This window comes from Argiope bruennichi, chromosome 8, assembly GCF_947563725.1.
Source record: "Argiope bruennichi chromosome 8, qqArgBrue1.1, whole genome shotgun sequence".
Lineage (NCBI taxonomy): Eukaryota > Metazoa > Arthropoda > Arachnida > Araneae > Araneidae > Argiope > Argiope bruennichi.
Window position 1 is genome coordinate 105,554,129 of NC_079158.1, and position 21,209 is coordinate 105,575,337.

The 21,209-nt window shown below is 27.2% G+C and overlaps 1 protein-coding gene across 4 annotated transcripts in view; it reads right to left on the minus strand.

Annotated features, from left to right (window-relative positions):
- The window catches only part of LOC129981204 (muscle-specific protein 300 kDa-like), a 293,675-nt gene that overhangs the window by 177,893 nt on the left and 94,573 nt on the right, over positions 1–21,209 (minus strand). For all 4 annotated transcript variants that reach the window (XM_056091946.1, XM_056091947.1, XM_056091945.1 and 1 more), the window contains exons 3-4: positions 728–789; positions 515–610 (exon numbers count right to left, since the gene is read on the minus strand). In XM_056091946.1, coding sequence (XP_055947921.1) covers positions 515–610; positions 728–789 — 158 coding nt within the window. The remainder of the gene's footprint in view (positions 1–514; positions 611–727; positions 790–21,209) is intronic.

The window sequence follows — 21,209 nt, forward strand, 5'->3', positions numbered from 1 at the left end:
ATAATCACATAACAAAAATAATAAATAACTCATATGTTACAAAAGTAGGTAAATTAAGTATAAGATACAACATCTTCTGTTTCGATAAAAAGGTGCAGTTAAAGCCTATCTTAATCCATGCATCCTGCCATGAATTAGAATTAATTTCAAATTTAATGCACAATCAGTGGGGATAGAAATAATCACACTTATTTTTAATAATAAAATTCGATCTGTAGTATATTAATCTGAATTACTCTTACTAAAATTTATACCACTATAATTTTAAACGAAAACTATTTGGAATATTTAAAGACTCGTGAAGAAAAGATCACTAAACTAAGTAATTAAATGAAAGGATTCCATAAATTTTGTTTTTGCCTTTGGTACCATAAGACGATTTGTGTTATAAACTACTATTCCTGTTCAGAATTTCTATAGCTTACTTTCTTCTTTATTAAGAATAAATCTTTTATAGAAAATGATTTCATAAATGTTTATAAAATTTTATTATTTTTAGACTGCAAATACTTACAATTCGTTCACCCGACAGATGCTCGATAAGTGCAATAAGTTTGGAGCCATCCCTCAGGTCCTCAATCAAATCTTCAACTCGCAATGGAGGGTCATGCTAGAAAAATATTTTTAAAGAAATGCATACAAATTAGATCTGTTATCATAAGATTAATCAAAACTGCAACTTTTTGAAATTAAAAATTGAACACTAAAATATGATTGTTTTTCATACCTGAGCTAAGTAGTGATTTGTCCAATTTGTAAACACTTTTTTCTGTACTCTTTCTTGTTCCTCTGGAAAAGAAAAAAAAAAAAATTAAAACAATCAATTCAGATAGGTTGATTTTAATAATAGAAAATTTCATAAAATTTAATTTCATAAAAACAATTTTTAAAAAGCGTATTTTTATTAGAATACTAATATAAAGATTTAATTTTAATTTATACTATTAGTTTTAATTCATAATTCATTGTTACAAATTAAGATGGATTACAAATACGAAAACCATTTTCCACAAATCCACTACCAGATGGCACCATTTGTATGGAACCAAAATTTAATTAAAATTAATCAATTAATTGATAATTAAGCCTTAAAAAGTTAACTAATATACAATTGCCGATAATACATATTTGTAATAAATTTGAAAATTATGGTAGATTAGCAATGAAAGTGAAAGATCTATTATTAAATTCCATTTTTATAAACACCACACAAATAAAATAAAAGTATTTATTGCATACGGGGATAAAAAAAAGTGACGCATTTAAATGCTTGACATTAATTTTATATGATACATAGCACTCAAATTATTTGACATTTAATAAACAATTAAGCTATAAACATGAAATTCGTATATGTGACAACTGTATCTAATTTAATTCATCAGTATTTCTTCTGTGGAAAATGATTCTGAGTGATTTGCAAACATGACAAATGATTCTGTAGAAAACAGATGGTAAAAACAATTTGAAAGATTCCTATGAATAAAATTTTCACGAGTTCATTAACTAGTACAATAGAGATATGTAGGGAACAGGTGTTACAGGTGAAAAAGATTAATGAATTAAGATGAATGTTTTTACCATTTGACATTTTCGTTCATTAAACATCGCTTGTTATCTAGCTGTCACACGCAAGTGTCAGAGGGATCATGATATTAACGGAATTAACACAACGCTTGCCTAAAAAAAAGTTTTAGGTCCAATTTTCTCAAATATTGTCGAGGAATATATAGATCAAGTAAAGAATTCACGACGGAAAATAAATTAATTATTCTCATTTTTAATAATATTTTAATAACAAAATGCGTTTTGATGGAAATACACTTCAAATGATAGAGTGATTCAGAATCATAAGTAGTGTTTTTATTCGATTAGCAGCAAAATAATAGATATTTTAATATGAATTATTTAAGGATAATAATAAATTTTCACAAATTAAAATTTCTCATTTGCAGTAAGCGAAAACTAGTAATTAAAACTTTGAACATAAAAAGTTACCATGTATTAAAAAAAAGCACGAGATGCGTACGATGGTTATTCTGTGTATTATACTTTTCCCTGAAGAATAAACATGAGACGGACCGTCTGAATAATAAAATAATTTTAATAAGCTGTGTATTATAGTTTCCCCGAAGAATAAACATGAGACGGACCGTCTGAATAATAAAAGAATTTTAATAAGCTGTGTATTATTCTGTGTATTACAGTTTTCTCTGAAGAATAAACATGAAACGGACCGTCTGAATAATAAAAGAATTTTAATAAGCTGTGTATTATTCTGTGCATTATAGTTTTTCCTGAAGAATAAACATGAGACAGATCGTCTTAATAATAAAAGAATTTTAATAAGCGAAACTTATTGATTTAGAAAAGTATCGAAGTCCTTCAGTAAAGAAAAGAAGGGAAAAAAAATTTTTGGAATGGTTTTGTAGAAATTTTCTCACATTCACCCTAATAAAGACTATTTTAACGAATAGAACCTGTGGAACTTATGGAGGTCGTGAAAGAAACAAGTACTTACAGTTTTTTTTATACAAAATTACATTTTAATTATAAAGATCATATGCCAATTTTCATTCATATAAATATCGTTGCGCTTTTAAGTTGCCACGTACACATGCATGCAAATCCACATACAGACAGATGGTCGACCTCTTTGCGGATTTAACACTAAATTTGATAACAATTTACACTACAAACAAAAAAACTCGATACCAAATGTCTTTAAGTAGTTGCGTCCCCCCCCCCTTTCTTTTAAATATTTTTCAAACATATATGTATGCGAATGTATAGACGATAGATGATCGTTCCTCTCAAAAAATCTGGTCTAAAATTTGTCATCAATCTACCCTTTAGATGATAAATTCAGGCATTTTTAATTTTATCCATACAGTTCTTTACACCTTATAGCTATCGTATTCACTTGTATTCGAATACTGACTAACTTCATATGAATGGTTTCCTTTCAAAATGTTATGGAATTCCACAAATATGGTGTAAGGAAAAAATGGTAAATTTCATCCGTCAAGCTCAAAGTGTTCACAAACAATAACTCAAACGAAAAACAAATATGTATAGAAAAGAATTCTTAACAATTATTCTAATTTTTTTCCAACATTTGCATATTGAAATGTAAATTAAGAATTATCATTAAACATATACCACCTAAGATAAAATCTGGATATCAGTAATTTAAATCACATGCGAAAAGGTCTTCATGTGACCTTTTCTTGAGAAGTTATCTCACAAAGGTGAGACTAAATGCTGACCTATATTTTAGACGAAGAAGATCAATCTAGGCGGTGCCCAAATTTTGCTAAGACTCGGGACAGAATTCTCACTTAGGAAGAATCAGTCTGAGTGCCATACGCAAAGCACCTGGTCTGAAACACACCCAAGCATAATCTTCTGCATATTCTGCATTATATATAAATTTGAGCACCTCCTTGTCCAGATCAATAATTCCAATTACTATACTAGCCTTTTGTTCAGAACCCCAAGAGTATAATTCATTTGAGCACTAATTTCTGCTTTTTAAACACGCAATTACTAAACAGATAAACACGGCTTAGAAAAGTGACGCACTATTTTAATCCTTTTAATTTTCTTTCCATGTGATTATAACTAATGGCGAAAATTATGATTTGTACACGAAAAAGGTATGCAAAAGAGAATTAGATATATTTTAAATGGAAGTACTTCGCATTTCGTATTTATATGTTTATTGTAAAAATAAAAGCCTAATCGTCCACTTTACAGTCATAACTCAGATAATTGAATGAGAATTGTAAGCGTCAATTCTTAATTCTTCTGCGGTAGGTTGGCATATATACCAGTTTTGTTGAATAATATTAATAAATTTTTTTTAAAAAAATTCAAAATTTTAGTTAGAAATGATATAAAAAAAACTGTAATGTTCACTTCGTACGATTAATATAATGGCTTTAGTTAGCTTAGTTTAGTTATATTATCGTCCTGCTTGACTGCTACATTACGGCTATTTGGGGAAAAATCTCGGTCAGAAGACGAGGATGACATCTGAGCTGGCACTCCCCTCTCCAAACCTCCGAACCGCACCAACCAGAGACATTTGGACACAGTGTCAGATTTAACATGCACCAGGCCCACAGACACGACGGATTTTTAGTGGTATCGGGTCTACAACCTGGAGCCTAGGACAGAGCTCGAGATCTTATCACTAGTCCACAATAGCATAGTCTTTAGCACAATACCACCCTCAAGGGAAAGAAAAGCCAAATTACGTTAAATTTAATAACTTTTTCATGTTATTAAATTTGTCATTTTCTGATAACACTTATTTTTCTATAAATAAATCAAACTTTTCATTTGTTAATAATTGTTTTTTTTAATTTAAAATATTGTTAAAAGTTTATCAGAATAAAATATATTTCAATAATTTTTATAACTTCTGTTACTTATAATGAAGACAATAAATTAATAAATCCATTTTTTATGGGTACATTAAACGCTGCTACATATTTAAATGCAAATCTGAAAAATAAAAATAGGCAAACCAAAACCAAAAATATTATCAATGTGTGATGTTTCAAGTTAGAAGTTCGAATCTTCTTTAAATCCCCCCCCCACCGCCAATACATCATAAAGTAAATTACAAAACGCAAAACTGAAATGAGGAAAGGAATAAAAATTAAGTATAAACTCATCATTCAAAATTACGAATACTAGTAATGAAAAGGATAAAAAAAAGTGCCGGAATTAATGAAATTAAAAATTCGATGTTTTCTAGTGAAATCTCAAACTGCATGATGAGGATGATATCACAACCCTTCACGCCGTCGTTTACAAGCTGTTTACTAAGGCGTGTTGTTCGACGCCTCTCACGAAACATTGCACGAAACAACCACACAGGTTCCCATTTCATTCATTTACGAAATAACCCCGATATTGTATTTCCCGCTCTCACTCTCCCGTCTCGTGACCATTCCACCTGTGGATGTTCGACAACGACTTGGATCGTGATGGGGACGCTGGTCAAGTTTCGCACAGGGCTTTCTTCTGGTTTCGTGCAAAGGCTTCGGGCTTTGGGTTACGAGAGTGTCAACAGAATGGAAAGTTTCATATATCTCGCTTAAGAAAAGAAAAATACAATTCAGAGAAATGACGCTCTCGGGTCACGAAATTCATTCGGTGATTAATCAGAGAACTTAATAGAAGGGAATTTTTTTTTTCTGTTGTGAAAATAGAAAGAATTTTTTAATGTTATATATTTAATTTTGTATTATAGTAGATTTTTTACTAACAATCTAAGTAAACTTTTACCTACACTACTATAAAAATATAATTATTTTTAAAGGAATGAAACCACACCTTCTTTCTCAAAAATGTTTTATAATGTTTAACAAATAGTCCAAACAGCAATTAAAATTGATGAAATTACGAAATACAATCGATTTTATTTTGTTACAAATGATCTGGTTTCTTATGATGTTAATGAAATAATATACACACCCACAAACAATATTACACACAGAAGTTTTTTGAAAAGATATTTTTAACATATTGCTTAGGTTTTTTTAAAAAAAAATCATATGTCTACAACATTAAAATCCTTAATGTGTTCTTAGGTTAGAAGGCGTTCAATTTTTAAAATTTCTGATGTGTTCTTTAATGTTTATACCATTGATTCAATTTGAATTTTGAAATTTTAATTATTTTATTAAATACACGTAAATTATACACACGTTTCAAATTCATAAAGCGTTTTAATATTTTTGAAATGGAGATTTAAATCTTTTGTGTGTTTTTAACGTTTTTATGCTCGGACTTCATAATTTCTTATTTTTTTAAATATTTTCTTTAATGATTTTAGATTGATTGTATGAACTTATTAAGTAGTTAATGTATTTTATAATGTCGTTTACTACATATTGCTTTCTTTTTTTTCTGTGTTTGTATTGTACACTGTCACTGGAATTTTAACTGACGCGTCCATTTTCAGTTAATAAACAAATAAATAAAGAGTATTTAAAGAATAAAAATGTCTTTCTTTAAAGAAACGACAAAGGAAGAAAGAAAGCCTCTTAAAAAGTTTTTTAACTATCTTCTCAGTTTTCGCTTAAGATTTCGTGACAAAAACTTTTTTTTAAAGCAATGAACCGAAAATCTATTTTTAAAAACCAGAAATAAAATTCTAAACTATATTAATGTTTTAATTAAAATGCAGAAATATACAAAACGCTCGGACAGTTTTTTTATGCTGATATTTTAGACTTATCAACTAAAACTTCATTCTTTTTATATCATTAAATAAAAAGAATTACGCCGCAAAGCACTTGTTTACTAAACATCCCATTATAAGCACACTTGTGTTATTATTTTCATATTCCTGTTCTATACTTCTCTAACAGAAGAATTTTAAATCGAATGTAAAATAAAAAAAAATTTAATCTTATTCAAAATTCCATAATAAAGCGGGCATATATTAGCATACAATACATCCATTTCAACAGAAAACTAGATAGATATCACGATTTTAAAGAAATTCTACAAAATGAAACGAAATGGTTGTGAAATAATTTTTTGAGGAAATTTTAAAATTCATTTATCCAACGCAATTCTTTTCAAACGTCAACTTCAAAGGAAAACCACATTTAAATAACAGTAAGCAAAAATAAAATATTTAAACTTGCATGCAATTCAAATGCAGTAATTATTTCGAAATAAATAGAAACCGGCTTTTAGTTAACAATTTTTATGCACATGATGCATTTAATTTTAGAAAAATTATATTTTTATTTCGAAATTACTGGATACGATGAATTCTTCGAATGCGAGTATAATATCAACTATCAATGGCTTCAAGAAATTTTGTAGAAAAAAGTGTTTTTGTATTATTTAAATGCATTATTCAAAACATTTGAAGCACTAATAATAATAACACTGTGCATTTTTATCTCAAAATTATATACATTAAAACATAGCGCTAGGACAACATATTTGTTATAATTGAATACTTCAGAATTTTGAATAAAAACAATTTATATATTTGCACCATGAGTAAAATTTCATTTATATAGTAAGGACGAAAACTGTCTAATTTTCACTTAATTTCCATTGATTGAAATTAATTTCAGTGAAAGATAATCCAACTCTTTTTTTTTTTCTTTCAAAAACAGTTCCGTTATCATAAAATTGTTTCTTTTTTTTGGGGGGGGGGGTCAATACAGTATTAACAAAGTACGTATCTTCAAGTATTCTCCAAAATAACACTGCAAGAAAATGATATTAAGTTTTCTGTTCTCAGGCAAATTTGATTATGTAATATTTTTGCAATAAATTTTCTTTCTCTTCTACATCTATACGATAAAACAGAACAAAAACTACACTATGAAAATGGTATTCTTTTTGGCTTTCTAATATATATTAATTTGCTCATACAAGCATCATAAATGCATTTAATGATTAATAATATGAAGCATCTGAAATAATAATCTAGAAGTTTACATAATTTGCTAATACGAAGTAGCAACATAATTTAATAATCTGAAGTTTACTATTACTATGCCTATTACATAATTTACTAATATAAGGCATCTGAAATAACAATCTAGAAGTTTACAAGTTAAATGGATGTCGAGTGATTAATTAAAATAACGTCTCTTTTTATGGGAAGGATTTAGTAATTCTGAATTTTAATCTGATGAAATGGAAATGGCACCCATGATCTTCAGTTTCATGCAATATCACTGTAAAATTTATCTACTGATATAATCATATCATTCGTATAAATAACTGATCAACGGATTTGAGACAGAGATTTGTAAATAAAGCACACAAATTTATATTATTAAATTCTTGAAATAGTTGAATCAATATACGAAATACCGACGAATGATTTTTTTTTGTATGTCAAAAACATTATTTCTGGGGGGGGGGGACTCGTAAATTTGTTTCCCTTGAAAAATCGATTATTATAAAATTTGCAAAAAGCGATGTACTAATATGCTTTTCAAGTACAATGGATGTAAAAAAAAGTTATTTTGAATAAAAAAATATAAACAAATGGCACACTTCTTTTCAAACAATAGCTAGTTTTTTCATAAGTATCACATTACTGAATATTTCCAGAGTGAAAAATTTATTAATGAAAACGAACCGTTAATTCTGATATATTCGGTAATGGAATGTAAAATGCAATTAAGGAATGAAATGAATAGAAAAAATGGAGGATATAATAATTTTTACATTGCTTATAGAACGAATGAAAGTCAATAAACTTTTACTTTGCTTATGGAAAGAATGAAAGCCAATAGTAATTTTTTTACTTTACTTATAAAAGAAATGAAAACCAGAGAAAGGATAATGAGCTTATAGAAGGGATAAAAACCATTAATAAACTTGTATATGTCTATAGAAATAATCAAAAAACAATAGTAGTAAGCTTATTAAAGGAACGAAAGCCAATAAAAAAATTTAACTGATGTCTACGATGTTACTGTATTAAGAAATATTTTAATTAATGAATTAATATATCGGCTATATTTCATTCAGATCTTAATGGAGTTTATTATCGTTGATTATGTCATTAGATATACTGTGATAACCAAATCGTGGGAAGTTTGCCATCAAAGGGAGGGTGGGGTACCTTGTTCTACGAAAACAACCAAAGTGAAAGTGTAGGCGACACCCTTTTGACATTTTAAAGATTACAAAAATCTTTTAAAGATATATGGTTAAACTCGCTTTGTCATTTTACCGCCTTTAAATATATTTGAAGGTCGAGAATGGATAGTAAAAATGCAACGTATCCGAGAGAAAGCTTGTTTAATGGGGTGCGGCAACAGGTGGAATGACGGAAACGTGACATACTAAATTACCTACGCTAGGAGGAATAACGCGATGATTTTCTCTGAATACAATCCTATCATATTTTTATGGACATTTTCTTAAAAAAAAGATTTGTTATCGAAAAGAAACAGTAATCTTTGCTAGATTCGAAAATATCATAAAATTTAAGAATTTCATGATATTCTGAGCTTTTTTAAAGTTGTATAATTCTATGTCTTTATAAATTTCAAATTCTCTCGTGGTTCAAGACATGATTTAAGACTTATTCGATTGAAAACAATTCGTATGAAAAATTTTAGTCATGATAATTTTTAATTGAATATTTTTCAACATTTGGTACCGTTCAAATGAGATAAAATGCTTAAATTGTTAAAATGTAAAATGATGTATCATTTTAGTTGAAATAGTTCCTAAAAAGAAAAAAACTGTTGCCAGAAAAGATTAATATAATTTTAAAAAGAAGATTATCAAGAGCAGCTTACGGTTAATCAATTATGGGGGAACTGAAGCAAAGTAAAAACATGCATTAGAATTCTTTGAGTGAATTCGCGCATGACTGTTTGATTTTTCACAGAGCAAAATATTAGTCATGCTTTTTTCTTTCTTTGTTAGAGTTTTGAATTTGGTAAAAAGAATTTTTTATTCTGTTTATTATGAACTTAAAAAAAAAAGTTTTTCTGAAGCATTTTCCACAGAAAGCCTTAATTAAAACTCTAAGAAAACAGTCTTATCTATCAAAGGTAAACATGATTTTCCACCTACCATGTTTTAATTCTTTTAATGAAAAAAAAAATCGATTATTTCAGTAAGTTTCATTTCGAAATTCCCTTTCACTGTATGACAAAATATGGTAAAGATAAATAATATATATTTAAAAACACTTTTCACCAAAAAGATGTTCTCACAGTTAAGTGTTTTTTAATTGCATTGAATAAAAACACCCAATTGTAATTAAGGAATAAAAATTAAAAAATTATGTCGATATTTAAAATGATACATCATATTAATATCCTCTTTAATTATACTCCAAATTTCCATTGTAAGAAAGTGACATTAAATTTTCTATTCTCAAGCTAATTTCATGTAAGTAATGTTACTGCATTAAAGCTTTTCACTTACCACTACATTTACCTAATCAAAAACAATAAAAATTTAACTATGGGAATGACATATATTATGAGTGTTAATATATATTAATTTCATTACATAAGTTTCATAAAAGTATTTAATAACTGAAAAACTAAAACGTTTCTTTAATAGAGAAAATTATGGTTTTCTCTGATTGTCTTCCCTTACAAAAGCAGTAAAAATACAAAATTTAATAGCGTCACATATCAACAAGCGTTTGAAATCACATATCAGCGATTTAAAAAGTATATTTTTGTGATAGGTATGAGATGCTACTTAGTAACATTACAATAAATTTAAATTTAAATTAAGAGAAGACTAGCACTAAATAAATTTTCCAAACACTTATAAGGAAAATAATGAGCGAATTAAATTTACTCATAAAATTAAAATTAATCATAAAAACCCTAAAAACATCAAAATTTTTGAAAATTATGATTAATATTATAAAAAAATTAGCAAATGCTTCTTTTGTATTTTTCACGTAAGAAATGATCATTCATTCTTAACGGTTAACATGTACGATTAAGGGTTTCCTCATTAGGAACTCAACATTACTTCACTTATGAACTAAACTAAAATGAAATAATTTTCGTATGTTAAAAAAAACATTATCTATGCCAGTGTTTTTATGAATGGCAATTGGCCAGTCATAGAAAAATTTTACTAACAAGTTTTAATTGGACTGCACGTAAAGCAAAAAAAAAAAAAAAAAAAAAAATGGAGTAAACTTTTTTTTTTTTTTGAAAAATAATTTTAACAGCTGAAAGTATTTTACTAAATACCAATGACTGATAATAATAAAGAGTGATAAATGACACAAAAATTAAATTTTAAAGATATAAACACAACCAACCTCTGATGGAGGTTATGGTCTCAGAACTTGCCCTAAACTCAATTCACTTATATTTTTTTTTTTTTTTTGGCAAATTACAAAGAGATGCGGAAGCAATTCTCAAAAATCAATGACGATAAATCGATAAAGTACAATTCAAAAATCGATAAAAACTAGCGACAACACTTTTTGTTCTCTTTACTTACTTTCAATCAGCAAATATGATCATTATAAAGTAAAGCTGTACTTTAGGTAAGATATAAAGTTGCCACAAAAGCTTAGTAATGATAAGGGCCTAACTGCATATATTTTGATAAAATAAGCAAAGAATTAAAATATTTAATTCAAAAATGCAATTTTTAGAGAGTTCAGTTGAGAACGTGAGAAATTTTCTATATTAGCTCAGCTTTACAAAATTCTTCCTATGATTTTTACAACCGCAGACGCGTTTCCTGGAAAAGGAATAAAGGAATGTTTAAGCATATCATTTCGCTTAATGATAAATTTCTTTAATTCTAACGAAAAATGTGCAGTTGAATATGCACTCACAGGAAATAATTTTAAAAATGTATATATTTATTCTGGAAATTACATGTAAAATGACAGGTGAACTCAAGCATGTATATGATGTATGTGAACATGCGGTTTTAACGAAGATGGATTAAATCGAAAAAGCTTCGTTATAAAAATTTGATGGCGAAAATTTAATATAAGGAAAATTATGAATGTTTAAACAAAGCAAAATTACATTTATAATTCATTTGGGAACTGAAATTGAAGAGTTAAGAAGAAGGAAAGGGAAGGAATAATTTTGGTTTAGTACTAAGTGAAACAAATTTCAAATTTTATTTTTCTGTTCACATTTTTGCTCTGGCTAAATTTGTAGTTCTTGTTAGCATTCTCAGCAGTAGCGGATTCAAGTATTTTGAAGCCCCAGGCAATACACATCATAAGGCTCCTCTTTTAATAAAGTGATCGATTTAGTTTCACATTTCAGCACATTTTACATATGTTAATAATTTATTATAGGTTAATATTTTACTTTATTAATTTTATGAACATGCATTTATTTTTATTTATCTACTATGATACCAAATTTCTTGGCATCCATATTTATACATAATATTGTTAAAGCAGATTATCAATGTTTACAAAGATATCTAACTAAATGATCATAAATTAATATATTGGAATCTGATTCATTATACTTCATAAAGTGTTAATATTATCTTAATATATTATCCACAGAATTTGTATTTTTTTTGGTAACAAGAAAAATGAAATTTTTAAATTTCACTTGCCTGCTGTCACGTCTCAGTCTAGTGGTCCTAGACAGATGTTTAATTTAACTAGTTGGAAATCTGCCACTGAATCTCAGATGCTAAACATGTAATAAAAATAATAAACACGCGTATTTTTTTAAACACAGAACCTAAAATTATCATTTTCAATGGCTGTATTGTTTCTTTGGTTAATTTTATTATTTCTCAGTTTCTTTTAATAAGAAATGAGAAATAATGACACCCAACTTTGCCATGTGAAACAACGTTGACAGAACTTTATTACCTCCCAACTCCCTTGTGACTCATAAATGAATTAAACATGCTACTTGTTATCGCTATTTTAATAAATTCCACAAAGATTTAAAAAAAAAAAATCAATTCATTTTAGTACTTTTTAACTACCATTCAAAAAACTTATCTCTGCAAATACAACTTGCTTAATGAATAATAAACAATGAAAATAGCTGCTTCAGAGAAGAAATACTTCATGCGAAATGGTAGTCAGGTTTTATTAAATCTGGATAAGCGGTTTGAAAGATGGCTGAACAAATTTCAGCAGACTCGTCAATAAGAATTTCAACATTTTTGAAAAGCAGATGGCGCGAAAGCCTTTTTCTTAATCAATATTTAAAAAGATCAGCATTCGATGAGTAAAATCAAATTGAATGCATACTAGAATTTTATTGATTTGTATTTTTTTTTTTTTTTGCAAATATTTAATGTGTTTCGAAGAATCGAAATTTTTGGTGCTATGTCTTTTGCACCAAAATCAAATTGAATGCATACTAGAATTTCATTGATTTGTAATTTTTTTTTTCAAATATTTCATGTGTTTTGAAGAATCGAAATTTTTGGTGCAATGTTTTTTTAAATAAAAAATATCAATTTTTTCATCAAGGAATGAGCATGCATGTTATAATAATTATATTTGAGAAACGCATCACATACATTTCTCGCTTTATATTTTTCGACGCGTAGAAAATCGGAAAACGTCATCGAGTGGTATAGAATTTATCGATCGGACTTTTCCAAACGTCCATGGAGTACAAAAGATTTATCATCGATTCATATTTACTATCTATCATTCGAATTAAAAAAAACTAAACGTTTGCTTTATGTTTTTTGTCTTGCATATAACATATCGCATTCCGTCTTATCACTTTTTTACGTATGTGAGAAGCTCAACTTCAAAACTAATCTTTCTCCTCAACCAAATTTACTTGGGTTTTTCTATAACGGAAGACATTTCACAGAAGACTCAGTAATATACTTGCTTTCGGCTAGTCAAAATCGATTTTATACAAGGGAATTAATTATTTGGGTTCTCTCTACAACGGGAAACATTTGACAGAGAGCTCAGTAATATATTTTTCAGCTTGTCAAAATCGATTTTATACAAGGGAATTAGCTATTTGGGTCTGTCTATAACGGAATACATTTCAGAGAGTCGGTAATATATTTGCGTTCGGTGTTGATAAAAATCGATTTTATTTATGAGGAATGTATGTCGGAACAATTCCATGTTGTTCATACGCTAGCTACATTTATAGTATGCAACAATTGATCTCATGAATCACCGAGAAAATTATGCAGAAAATTAATCAGAAATATTGAAATTCTATAGTTGAAAATTACAATGCAGAAAGATGAAATAAAAATACACAAGATTAAATATTGAGTAAATAGGCCAAATAAGATCTTCACACCTTTATATTGTATAATCTAAAACTGACTGGTAACGTTAAAAGACGCTATTTCAAAGTCGAGATGTAGAGACGTTAATTTTTTTTTTTTTTTTGGCTATTTTTATTCTTTTACGACTACAAAAGTCATATTTCCATTTCCTTAAAAATCAATTTTATTGAAATACATTTTATAAGAATAATTATTGCCAATCTGAGATTAGTTTGTTGAAGGTTCATTGCCACTTTCTTCTCAATTTTGTTTACAATAAGATTTTATAACATTAAATGCATAATTATATATGATATTTCAATAATAGACTTTTTTTTTGTCAACGCAATTTTTTTTCTTTTTGCAAAGCCACACGCAGAAAATTATAAGGCAAAAGCGATATTTAAATGCCTTTTGGTTAGCAGTTTCTTTGTTTAATATTTGTACGAATAAGCTTTAATTATTAAGTTTATTACAATGAAAAATTCATTTCGATACACACTATTTAAATTAGCGATAAGTACTGAAGCACAATTATACATTAAGGAAACTTTTAAAGAATAATTGTTAAATGAAATGCTCCATTTTTATTGGCTGCTATAAAGTGAAAAGGCAAATATATTAATTCTAAATTTTTAAAATTAAATTTTTAAACATTACCTGTAGTTCATATTGTATATTTACAAGCAAAGGTAGATTTTCAACTAGGCAGATGCCTCTAAGCTGAGAGGTAACCTCTAACAAGTGAATTTAAAAAGTTTATCTTCTTAGTTGCCAAATAAAGAAGTTAATAAAAATATAAATTATACGAATAATTAAAAAAAATGACATTTTATCATGTGTAAATGGACAGATTCCTATGAGTTTTATCATGTTCACTTAGTTACTAGAATATTTACAAAGCCGAATATGTGTTTCAATGATATTGTTCACAAATGTGAATGTTAGATTGTTCGGTATTTTAATAGATGAATAAAAACAAATATATAATCACAAGGTTAATAAAATAAAAAAAAATGTTAATCTAAAATAAGTCATTAACATGTTTAAAATGTACCGAAATGTGAAGCTAAATTGACTATCCCATTAAAAGTTATTATCCTCGTAATGTGCACTGCTAGGACGTGCACATTACGTGTACATAATGTGCACCGCAAAATACCTAAATCATTAATTACCTATATTAACCATTTTATACTGAATAATAAGAAAATCGTTATTAAACAACTTACTTAAGAGAAAAGAAAGAAGAACTATTTATAAAAACTATTATCGGATAAAGACTCTTATTTATTTTTCGATGACAGTAAAACAATAGATATATCGCAATGAAAACTTTCATATGTAAATATTTGGTATCGTGAAATTCTTGAAAGGCATACTTTTATCTTTCAAAGCTATAAAACAAAGGTAAATATCGTAAGCTTCTTTTATCATATGTTTATATATTCATGAAATAGAAGGAGAAAAACTTCTTGTTCAGCAATTTTAGAGTATCTTGACAAATATTTGAATTTTTATCAACTAGCTGTCAGTTTCAACAAGTTCGTTTATGATATATCAAAGTATACTTAAGATATTCAAAAGAAATTCACACGTCTGCACCACGTTTTGCGTCAAATAATATGCATAAAATTTAAATACGAAAAAAGTATTTCGGTCTAAAGTTTGAAGAATTCGCAAATCTAAAATGCTCGCGTCCATAATTAATATCATCTGAAATCTATGAAAGGATAAAATGAATAACATACTTTTGAAAGTGTTTTTTGTGATTTTTCTGTAGAAAATCACTAAAAATATATTCGAAAGTTCCCATAAAAATTTATTTTCACTATTAATTCTGATATAGATTACTCTTAGTTAAAAAGTTTCAATTTTATCCCATTTTTCAGAAAATTTAAAAGATTACCAACTAAGCATTGAAATTTATGAAGCATCATATTTAATGTATTTGCTTTAATATACAAGTTTGGATATTTAATATATAAATAATATTCGATTGATAGAAATATAGCCTTGGTTCATACATATTAGAATTCTAGTTATATTATATGAAACGTTAATATCACTGAAATTTTCTATGAACAATAATTCACATATATTACATAGCTATGAAAAGGTAGTTGCATTTGCTTTCATAAGCATTTATTTAAGATACTAAACTAAGTAAATACAAGAAGTACTCTAAATTGAAATACTTGCTTCTGGCATAAATATACCCCCCTCTCCCAGTAAATTATAAAAAAATAAAATAAATCAAAACATATAAATTATTTCAGTTACTTTCCTTTTCTGAAACTTGAATCACTTCAAGCGCTTTTAAATTTAGAATAAAAATCGTATACAATTTTGAGTGACAGAGTTTTTATCACAAAAACAGCTTTTAATATTTAGACATCGCGTAATTTTTTTAAAAAATTGCAATTGATCAACAAAGGAATATTTTAATAACTAACATTGCATAGAAAATAAAATCGTTAAAAAGAAAAGTCACCGCAAACTCTAAAATACCCAAAATAAATTTAATTAATGAATGATTTTTAAATTTAAAGATCAATCAGCACGGCATTTGAGAAAGAAACTGTCTTTCTATGCATAAATGATATATCAAATCACTGCAACCAGGTCATACATAGAAAGCAATATTTTTTTCTCAAAAATATGTTCGTATTATTAAGTACAACATGTAAATCATTATATATTATATGTATATATATATATATATTACTCCAATGTAAGTTTCACGATTATTAATCAGAAAAAATAAAAATTTTATTTATAGAAGATGCAACTAAATTTTTATACTTTGAATTAAGGAATTAAGGAAGTAAAAACTGCCACCACAGTCAAATTTAATAAATAACAGTAATAAATTCTGTTAATAAAGTATTTCGAATTTACATGGGAGCAGAACATTTCAGTACAAAATTTATCTGAAAATATTAAATAAACTACAATTACTTAATGGAACCAATTAAAAACAAATAATAATAAAAAAAATGATGGCAGTCCATTTCATATCACAGCAACCGGATATAGAGCACTTAGAATGACAGGAAGTGATAAATTGTGACAGCGAGGTATACTTCCATACAGCCTGAACGCCCTTGGCAACTAAACCATGCGACGAAGGTGGATTTCACGACAAGCATGTCACTAAAACCTTATCGTACATACTTGTCAAAGAAACATAAAATATGTTTTTGGAATTCATATCGCTTGAAAAACTGCTCGAAAGAGAACACTTTTACTAAGGGTTAATTCTTGTTTGATAAGAAATATTTGAAATTATACAATATGGGAAACCAAATGAAAGCAATCAATCTCCCCCTTTTAATAATTTAAAATTATTTTTACTGAAAAATTAAAAATAGGTTTAATAGTTTTAGTTAATAGCTAACAATTTTAAAGAATTGATATTTGGCTTATTCCTGCTTTGAAAAAAAAACCATGAGTTGTTTTAAGACGGATTTCGCTATTCCTATTTGTGCAGAGATGGTGAGGATAACATTAGGCCGCCATCCCTTCACTAAATAAATTTTAAAAAAATTCCCGGTGGGAGTTTAATGAGCATCAATTCACTTATGTTACGTTAGTGGAATCGAATTTTGGGCTTTCAATTCTCAGCCTTGTAAATCAAGAATCTGCAAGAGGTTCCTAATTATTATTCAAACATTGAATATCGAAACTATATAAATTCAATTCAATCAGTCATGATACAGATATAATATTATTTTTCTATCAGATAACTTCATAAATATCGGAAGTATGCAATTCATTACGCTTTAAGAAATTATATACATGAGCCCTCTTCTCTTTCCTTACATTAGAATGGTACGTTTAATTATTAACATATCTGTAGAGAATTATAACAAGTGAGAATCAAAATAATAATAAAAAAGTAAAATAAGGAAAAAAACATGGAAATTGAAAAAGCAGTGGAATAGATTACACAATCTAGAGCATAATTCATTCAGGTACTTATTAGGAAAATTTAAAATAAAAGATTCAAGAAAAGAATAAAAAAAAAAAAAAATTAAAACTGAAAATAATTGTAATAAATGTTTCAACTTATTTTAGTATTTTCAATGTTTATTTGTTTTTGACTCGTAACTTAAATTAAGACGAGAGCTAATATGTTTAATAAAAAATGCAAAAAGAAATTCTGATTACAATTTTTTTTTTAAAAGTAATACAGGAATAAATTATTGATAATCAGCAGTTATTAAATATCAAATTTAAACTTAACTGACAATAAAAAATTATTAAATAATTCACTAATTTTTTTTAAATATTGAATTTTATTTTGCAAGACTTATTCAGAAATAAAAAAGAGAGTAAGAAATAAAATTCACGCTGCAATTTAAATAGAACCTCCTCCTTTTAAAAATGAAAAATACATTCTGTTTTCCAGTATGATATAAGTAAAAAATATATTTTAAAGTATAAATGATACAATATGATTAAAAAGATATAATTTTTTTTTCCAATATTAATATTGCAATATCTTTTCGCAAATATTTGATATTCAACTATAGTCTTTATAAACTTGAAAAAAATTGTAAATATTTTTTTTTATTTCTCAGAATACTTACAAATCCTTAGATACCAAATTTATAGAACTTTCGAGGGACTTAATGACAATGTTTCGATTTTTAATAAAACAAAATATATATAGCATGGGCTGAGAAACTAAACATTATCACTTTTCTGCAGCGGCTGAATTCATTTGCGATACTTCTAAATAAAAACAGAAACTACAGAATATCATTCTCTCAAAGAAAACCAACCTTCACGAACTTGCAAGCAGTAAGTAAAACAAAACTAAAAAAGCACATATTTTATGGAAAACGAAAACGTGTCATGAATATCTATGCAGTATAATTTTTCCTGTGTCATAAGAATAAATAGATCGACCTTTAAAGACAGACAAGTGTTGCGGATGACAAAAGGCAATCCGTTGCATCAGAGCCATTGTTGCTTGGGTAGAGCCTTGAATGTACTGACACGAGGCATTCTTCCGTAAATTTTATTAAATTTATTACATACGAGATGTAAAAATCTAAAGGAAACGGTTATGTATACGTTCCAATGAATGCGATCGTTTGAAACACTGACTTCTCACAAATCAGAGAGTAGGGGGGAGGGAATGTTCATCAGGAGGTATTAGAATAAATTTTATATTTCCGAATAAGATTAAATTTAATGAAATTTTAGGAAGTTTTATAAATGTAATAATTCCAATTTATTAACCCTCTTGAAAATAATTTTTGTCGAATTATTTGAATTCGAAAATTATCTGAATTTCTGAATTTCACTCGCTTTTATTTCCCACGTTTCTCTGAGTCTACACGTGTTTAAAGTAAATGCTATCTCAGCGAAATTAAGAGAAATTCTCTCTTGAAGCTAAATATAAGATCTAAATACGTCCCCTAACTCACTTTTACGTGCTTTCTGCTTTGTCTCTCTCTCTCTCACTCTCTCTCTGTGTGTGTGTGTGTTTGTTTGTGTTTGTCAATAGCAATTCTGGATTTAATAAGTTACTTAAGGTGCTTAACAACATATAAGATAGAAAACATCCGAGTATTAAAATTTTGCCTTAAGGTATCCAACTAGATTCAGAGACGAATAAAAAAAAATAATAATGCGTCAAGTTTTTTAATAGTGTCAAGTAGCTGAAATAATCTTAAAAGGTTCAAATTAGAAGAAAAAAAGCATATATTATCATTAGATTTTAAAAAACACTGATTAGTTAATGAGATTTTAGCAAAATCTTCACTGTTAGGAAAAAATAGCGTCAATTAAAAAATAATGGAAATATTATGAAAAATAATATTTTATATTATTTACATAATAATATTATATATTATTTCACATATATACTTTTCAAACTATATAGAATGTAACAGACTGCAAAATAAAAATTCTTTAAATAAATAAATATTTTACGAGCATTAATGATTTTTTACCAACTTTTATCTATCTTTTTAACTAAAAATCAATGAAATATGACTAAATGAACCCATCTTAAAATTCACAGCTTATTATACCCTCGAAGATGCTTGACACATGTATACAAATTTCATGAATTTTAATTCAATTTCTTTTGAAATATCATGTTTTCACTGAATCAAGCATAGAAGAATATTCATTCTTCAAAAAGTGCGCTTAAAAAATGTATTTGCAGATCAGTTCATTTAAATACATTGGTAATAAATTCTGTTTACCAGCTTTTCTTAACAGAATTGCGTGAAATAAGTATATTATGGCTGAGTAAGCAGAGAATTAATATACACATTTCAAATAGTATTTTCGAGGAAATTTACCTTAAAAATAAAACAAATAATTCACTTCCGGTCGAAATATTATTATCTGAGGCTTCATTTTTATCTTTTGCATACTACTGAAACAGCTGTACCTTATATATATTATCTTATCTTGCATACATTAAAAAAAAGCCTGTTTTTGAATCTAAGAATGTTTAGGCTTTATTTTTAGATTATAATTTCCCCAAAATTTTTCAGGAAAAAGTAACTTTATAACCTAGTAAATTAGATATTTTGTTAGCTTTGATTAACATTTTAACGATTAACAATTAAAAATTTAAATCTGTTAAAATAATTCGTATTTTTGATGTTTAGTAATATCGTCTGAAGTATCGACACTCTGTTTTGATATTCATTATATGGGAAATGAATATAAACTACGGAGTGCTTTTAATACACCACAAATAGGAATTGTAAGAATATTTTTCTTCTTAATAGTATTTCTTCTTACTAGTAGTACTTACTTACTAGTATAATTTAGTAATAATATTCGCTCAATAAAGGCACGAATGGCTTTAAAATGTACTTTTAAAAAGTTTTGAAAACATGACACGCCATTTATCATAAGAACAAAAGGAAAATTTCGTTGAACGCAGTGCAGCATACGTGCAATGAATATAATAATGGCTTAATATTTCCTGTGCCCTAACTGTAAACAGATTAAACTTTCGAGTAAAATTGACGCATGGCAAAGTGTCAAAATGACAAATTGTTATTAGTTTAATTACAAAGAATTAATAATTAACTCATCGGTATTTTTGGTGAGCCCCTTCCTAACAAGAGGCATGGCACGAAAAATATTTCTTGACTGTTTGTATAATTTTTTATTTTTTATTTTTTTATTTTCTGAATTTTACAATATAAATTTATTATAATGTTGCTGCCAATTTTTGTCTTCCAAAGGACATATGCACGCATTTCAACTATTTTGTAATTGCAGATATTTTTCAAAATGTCTAAAGGAAAGTCGTTAAATGAAATTACTGAGCAAAAATAATAACACATTTCTGGACAACAGGAATTTCTTTGAAATATCATTAATTCTATCATAAGCTGAAAATTGCATCTTAAAAACTTTATTAAAGGATAAAAAATATGTATTTGAAAATGAAACAGCCATAAAAGACTATAGTA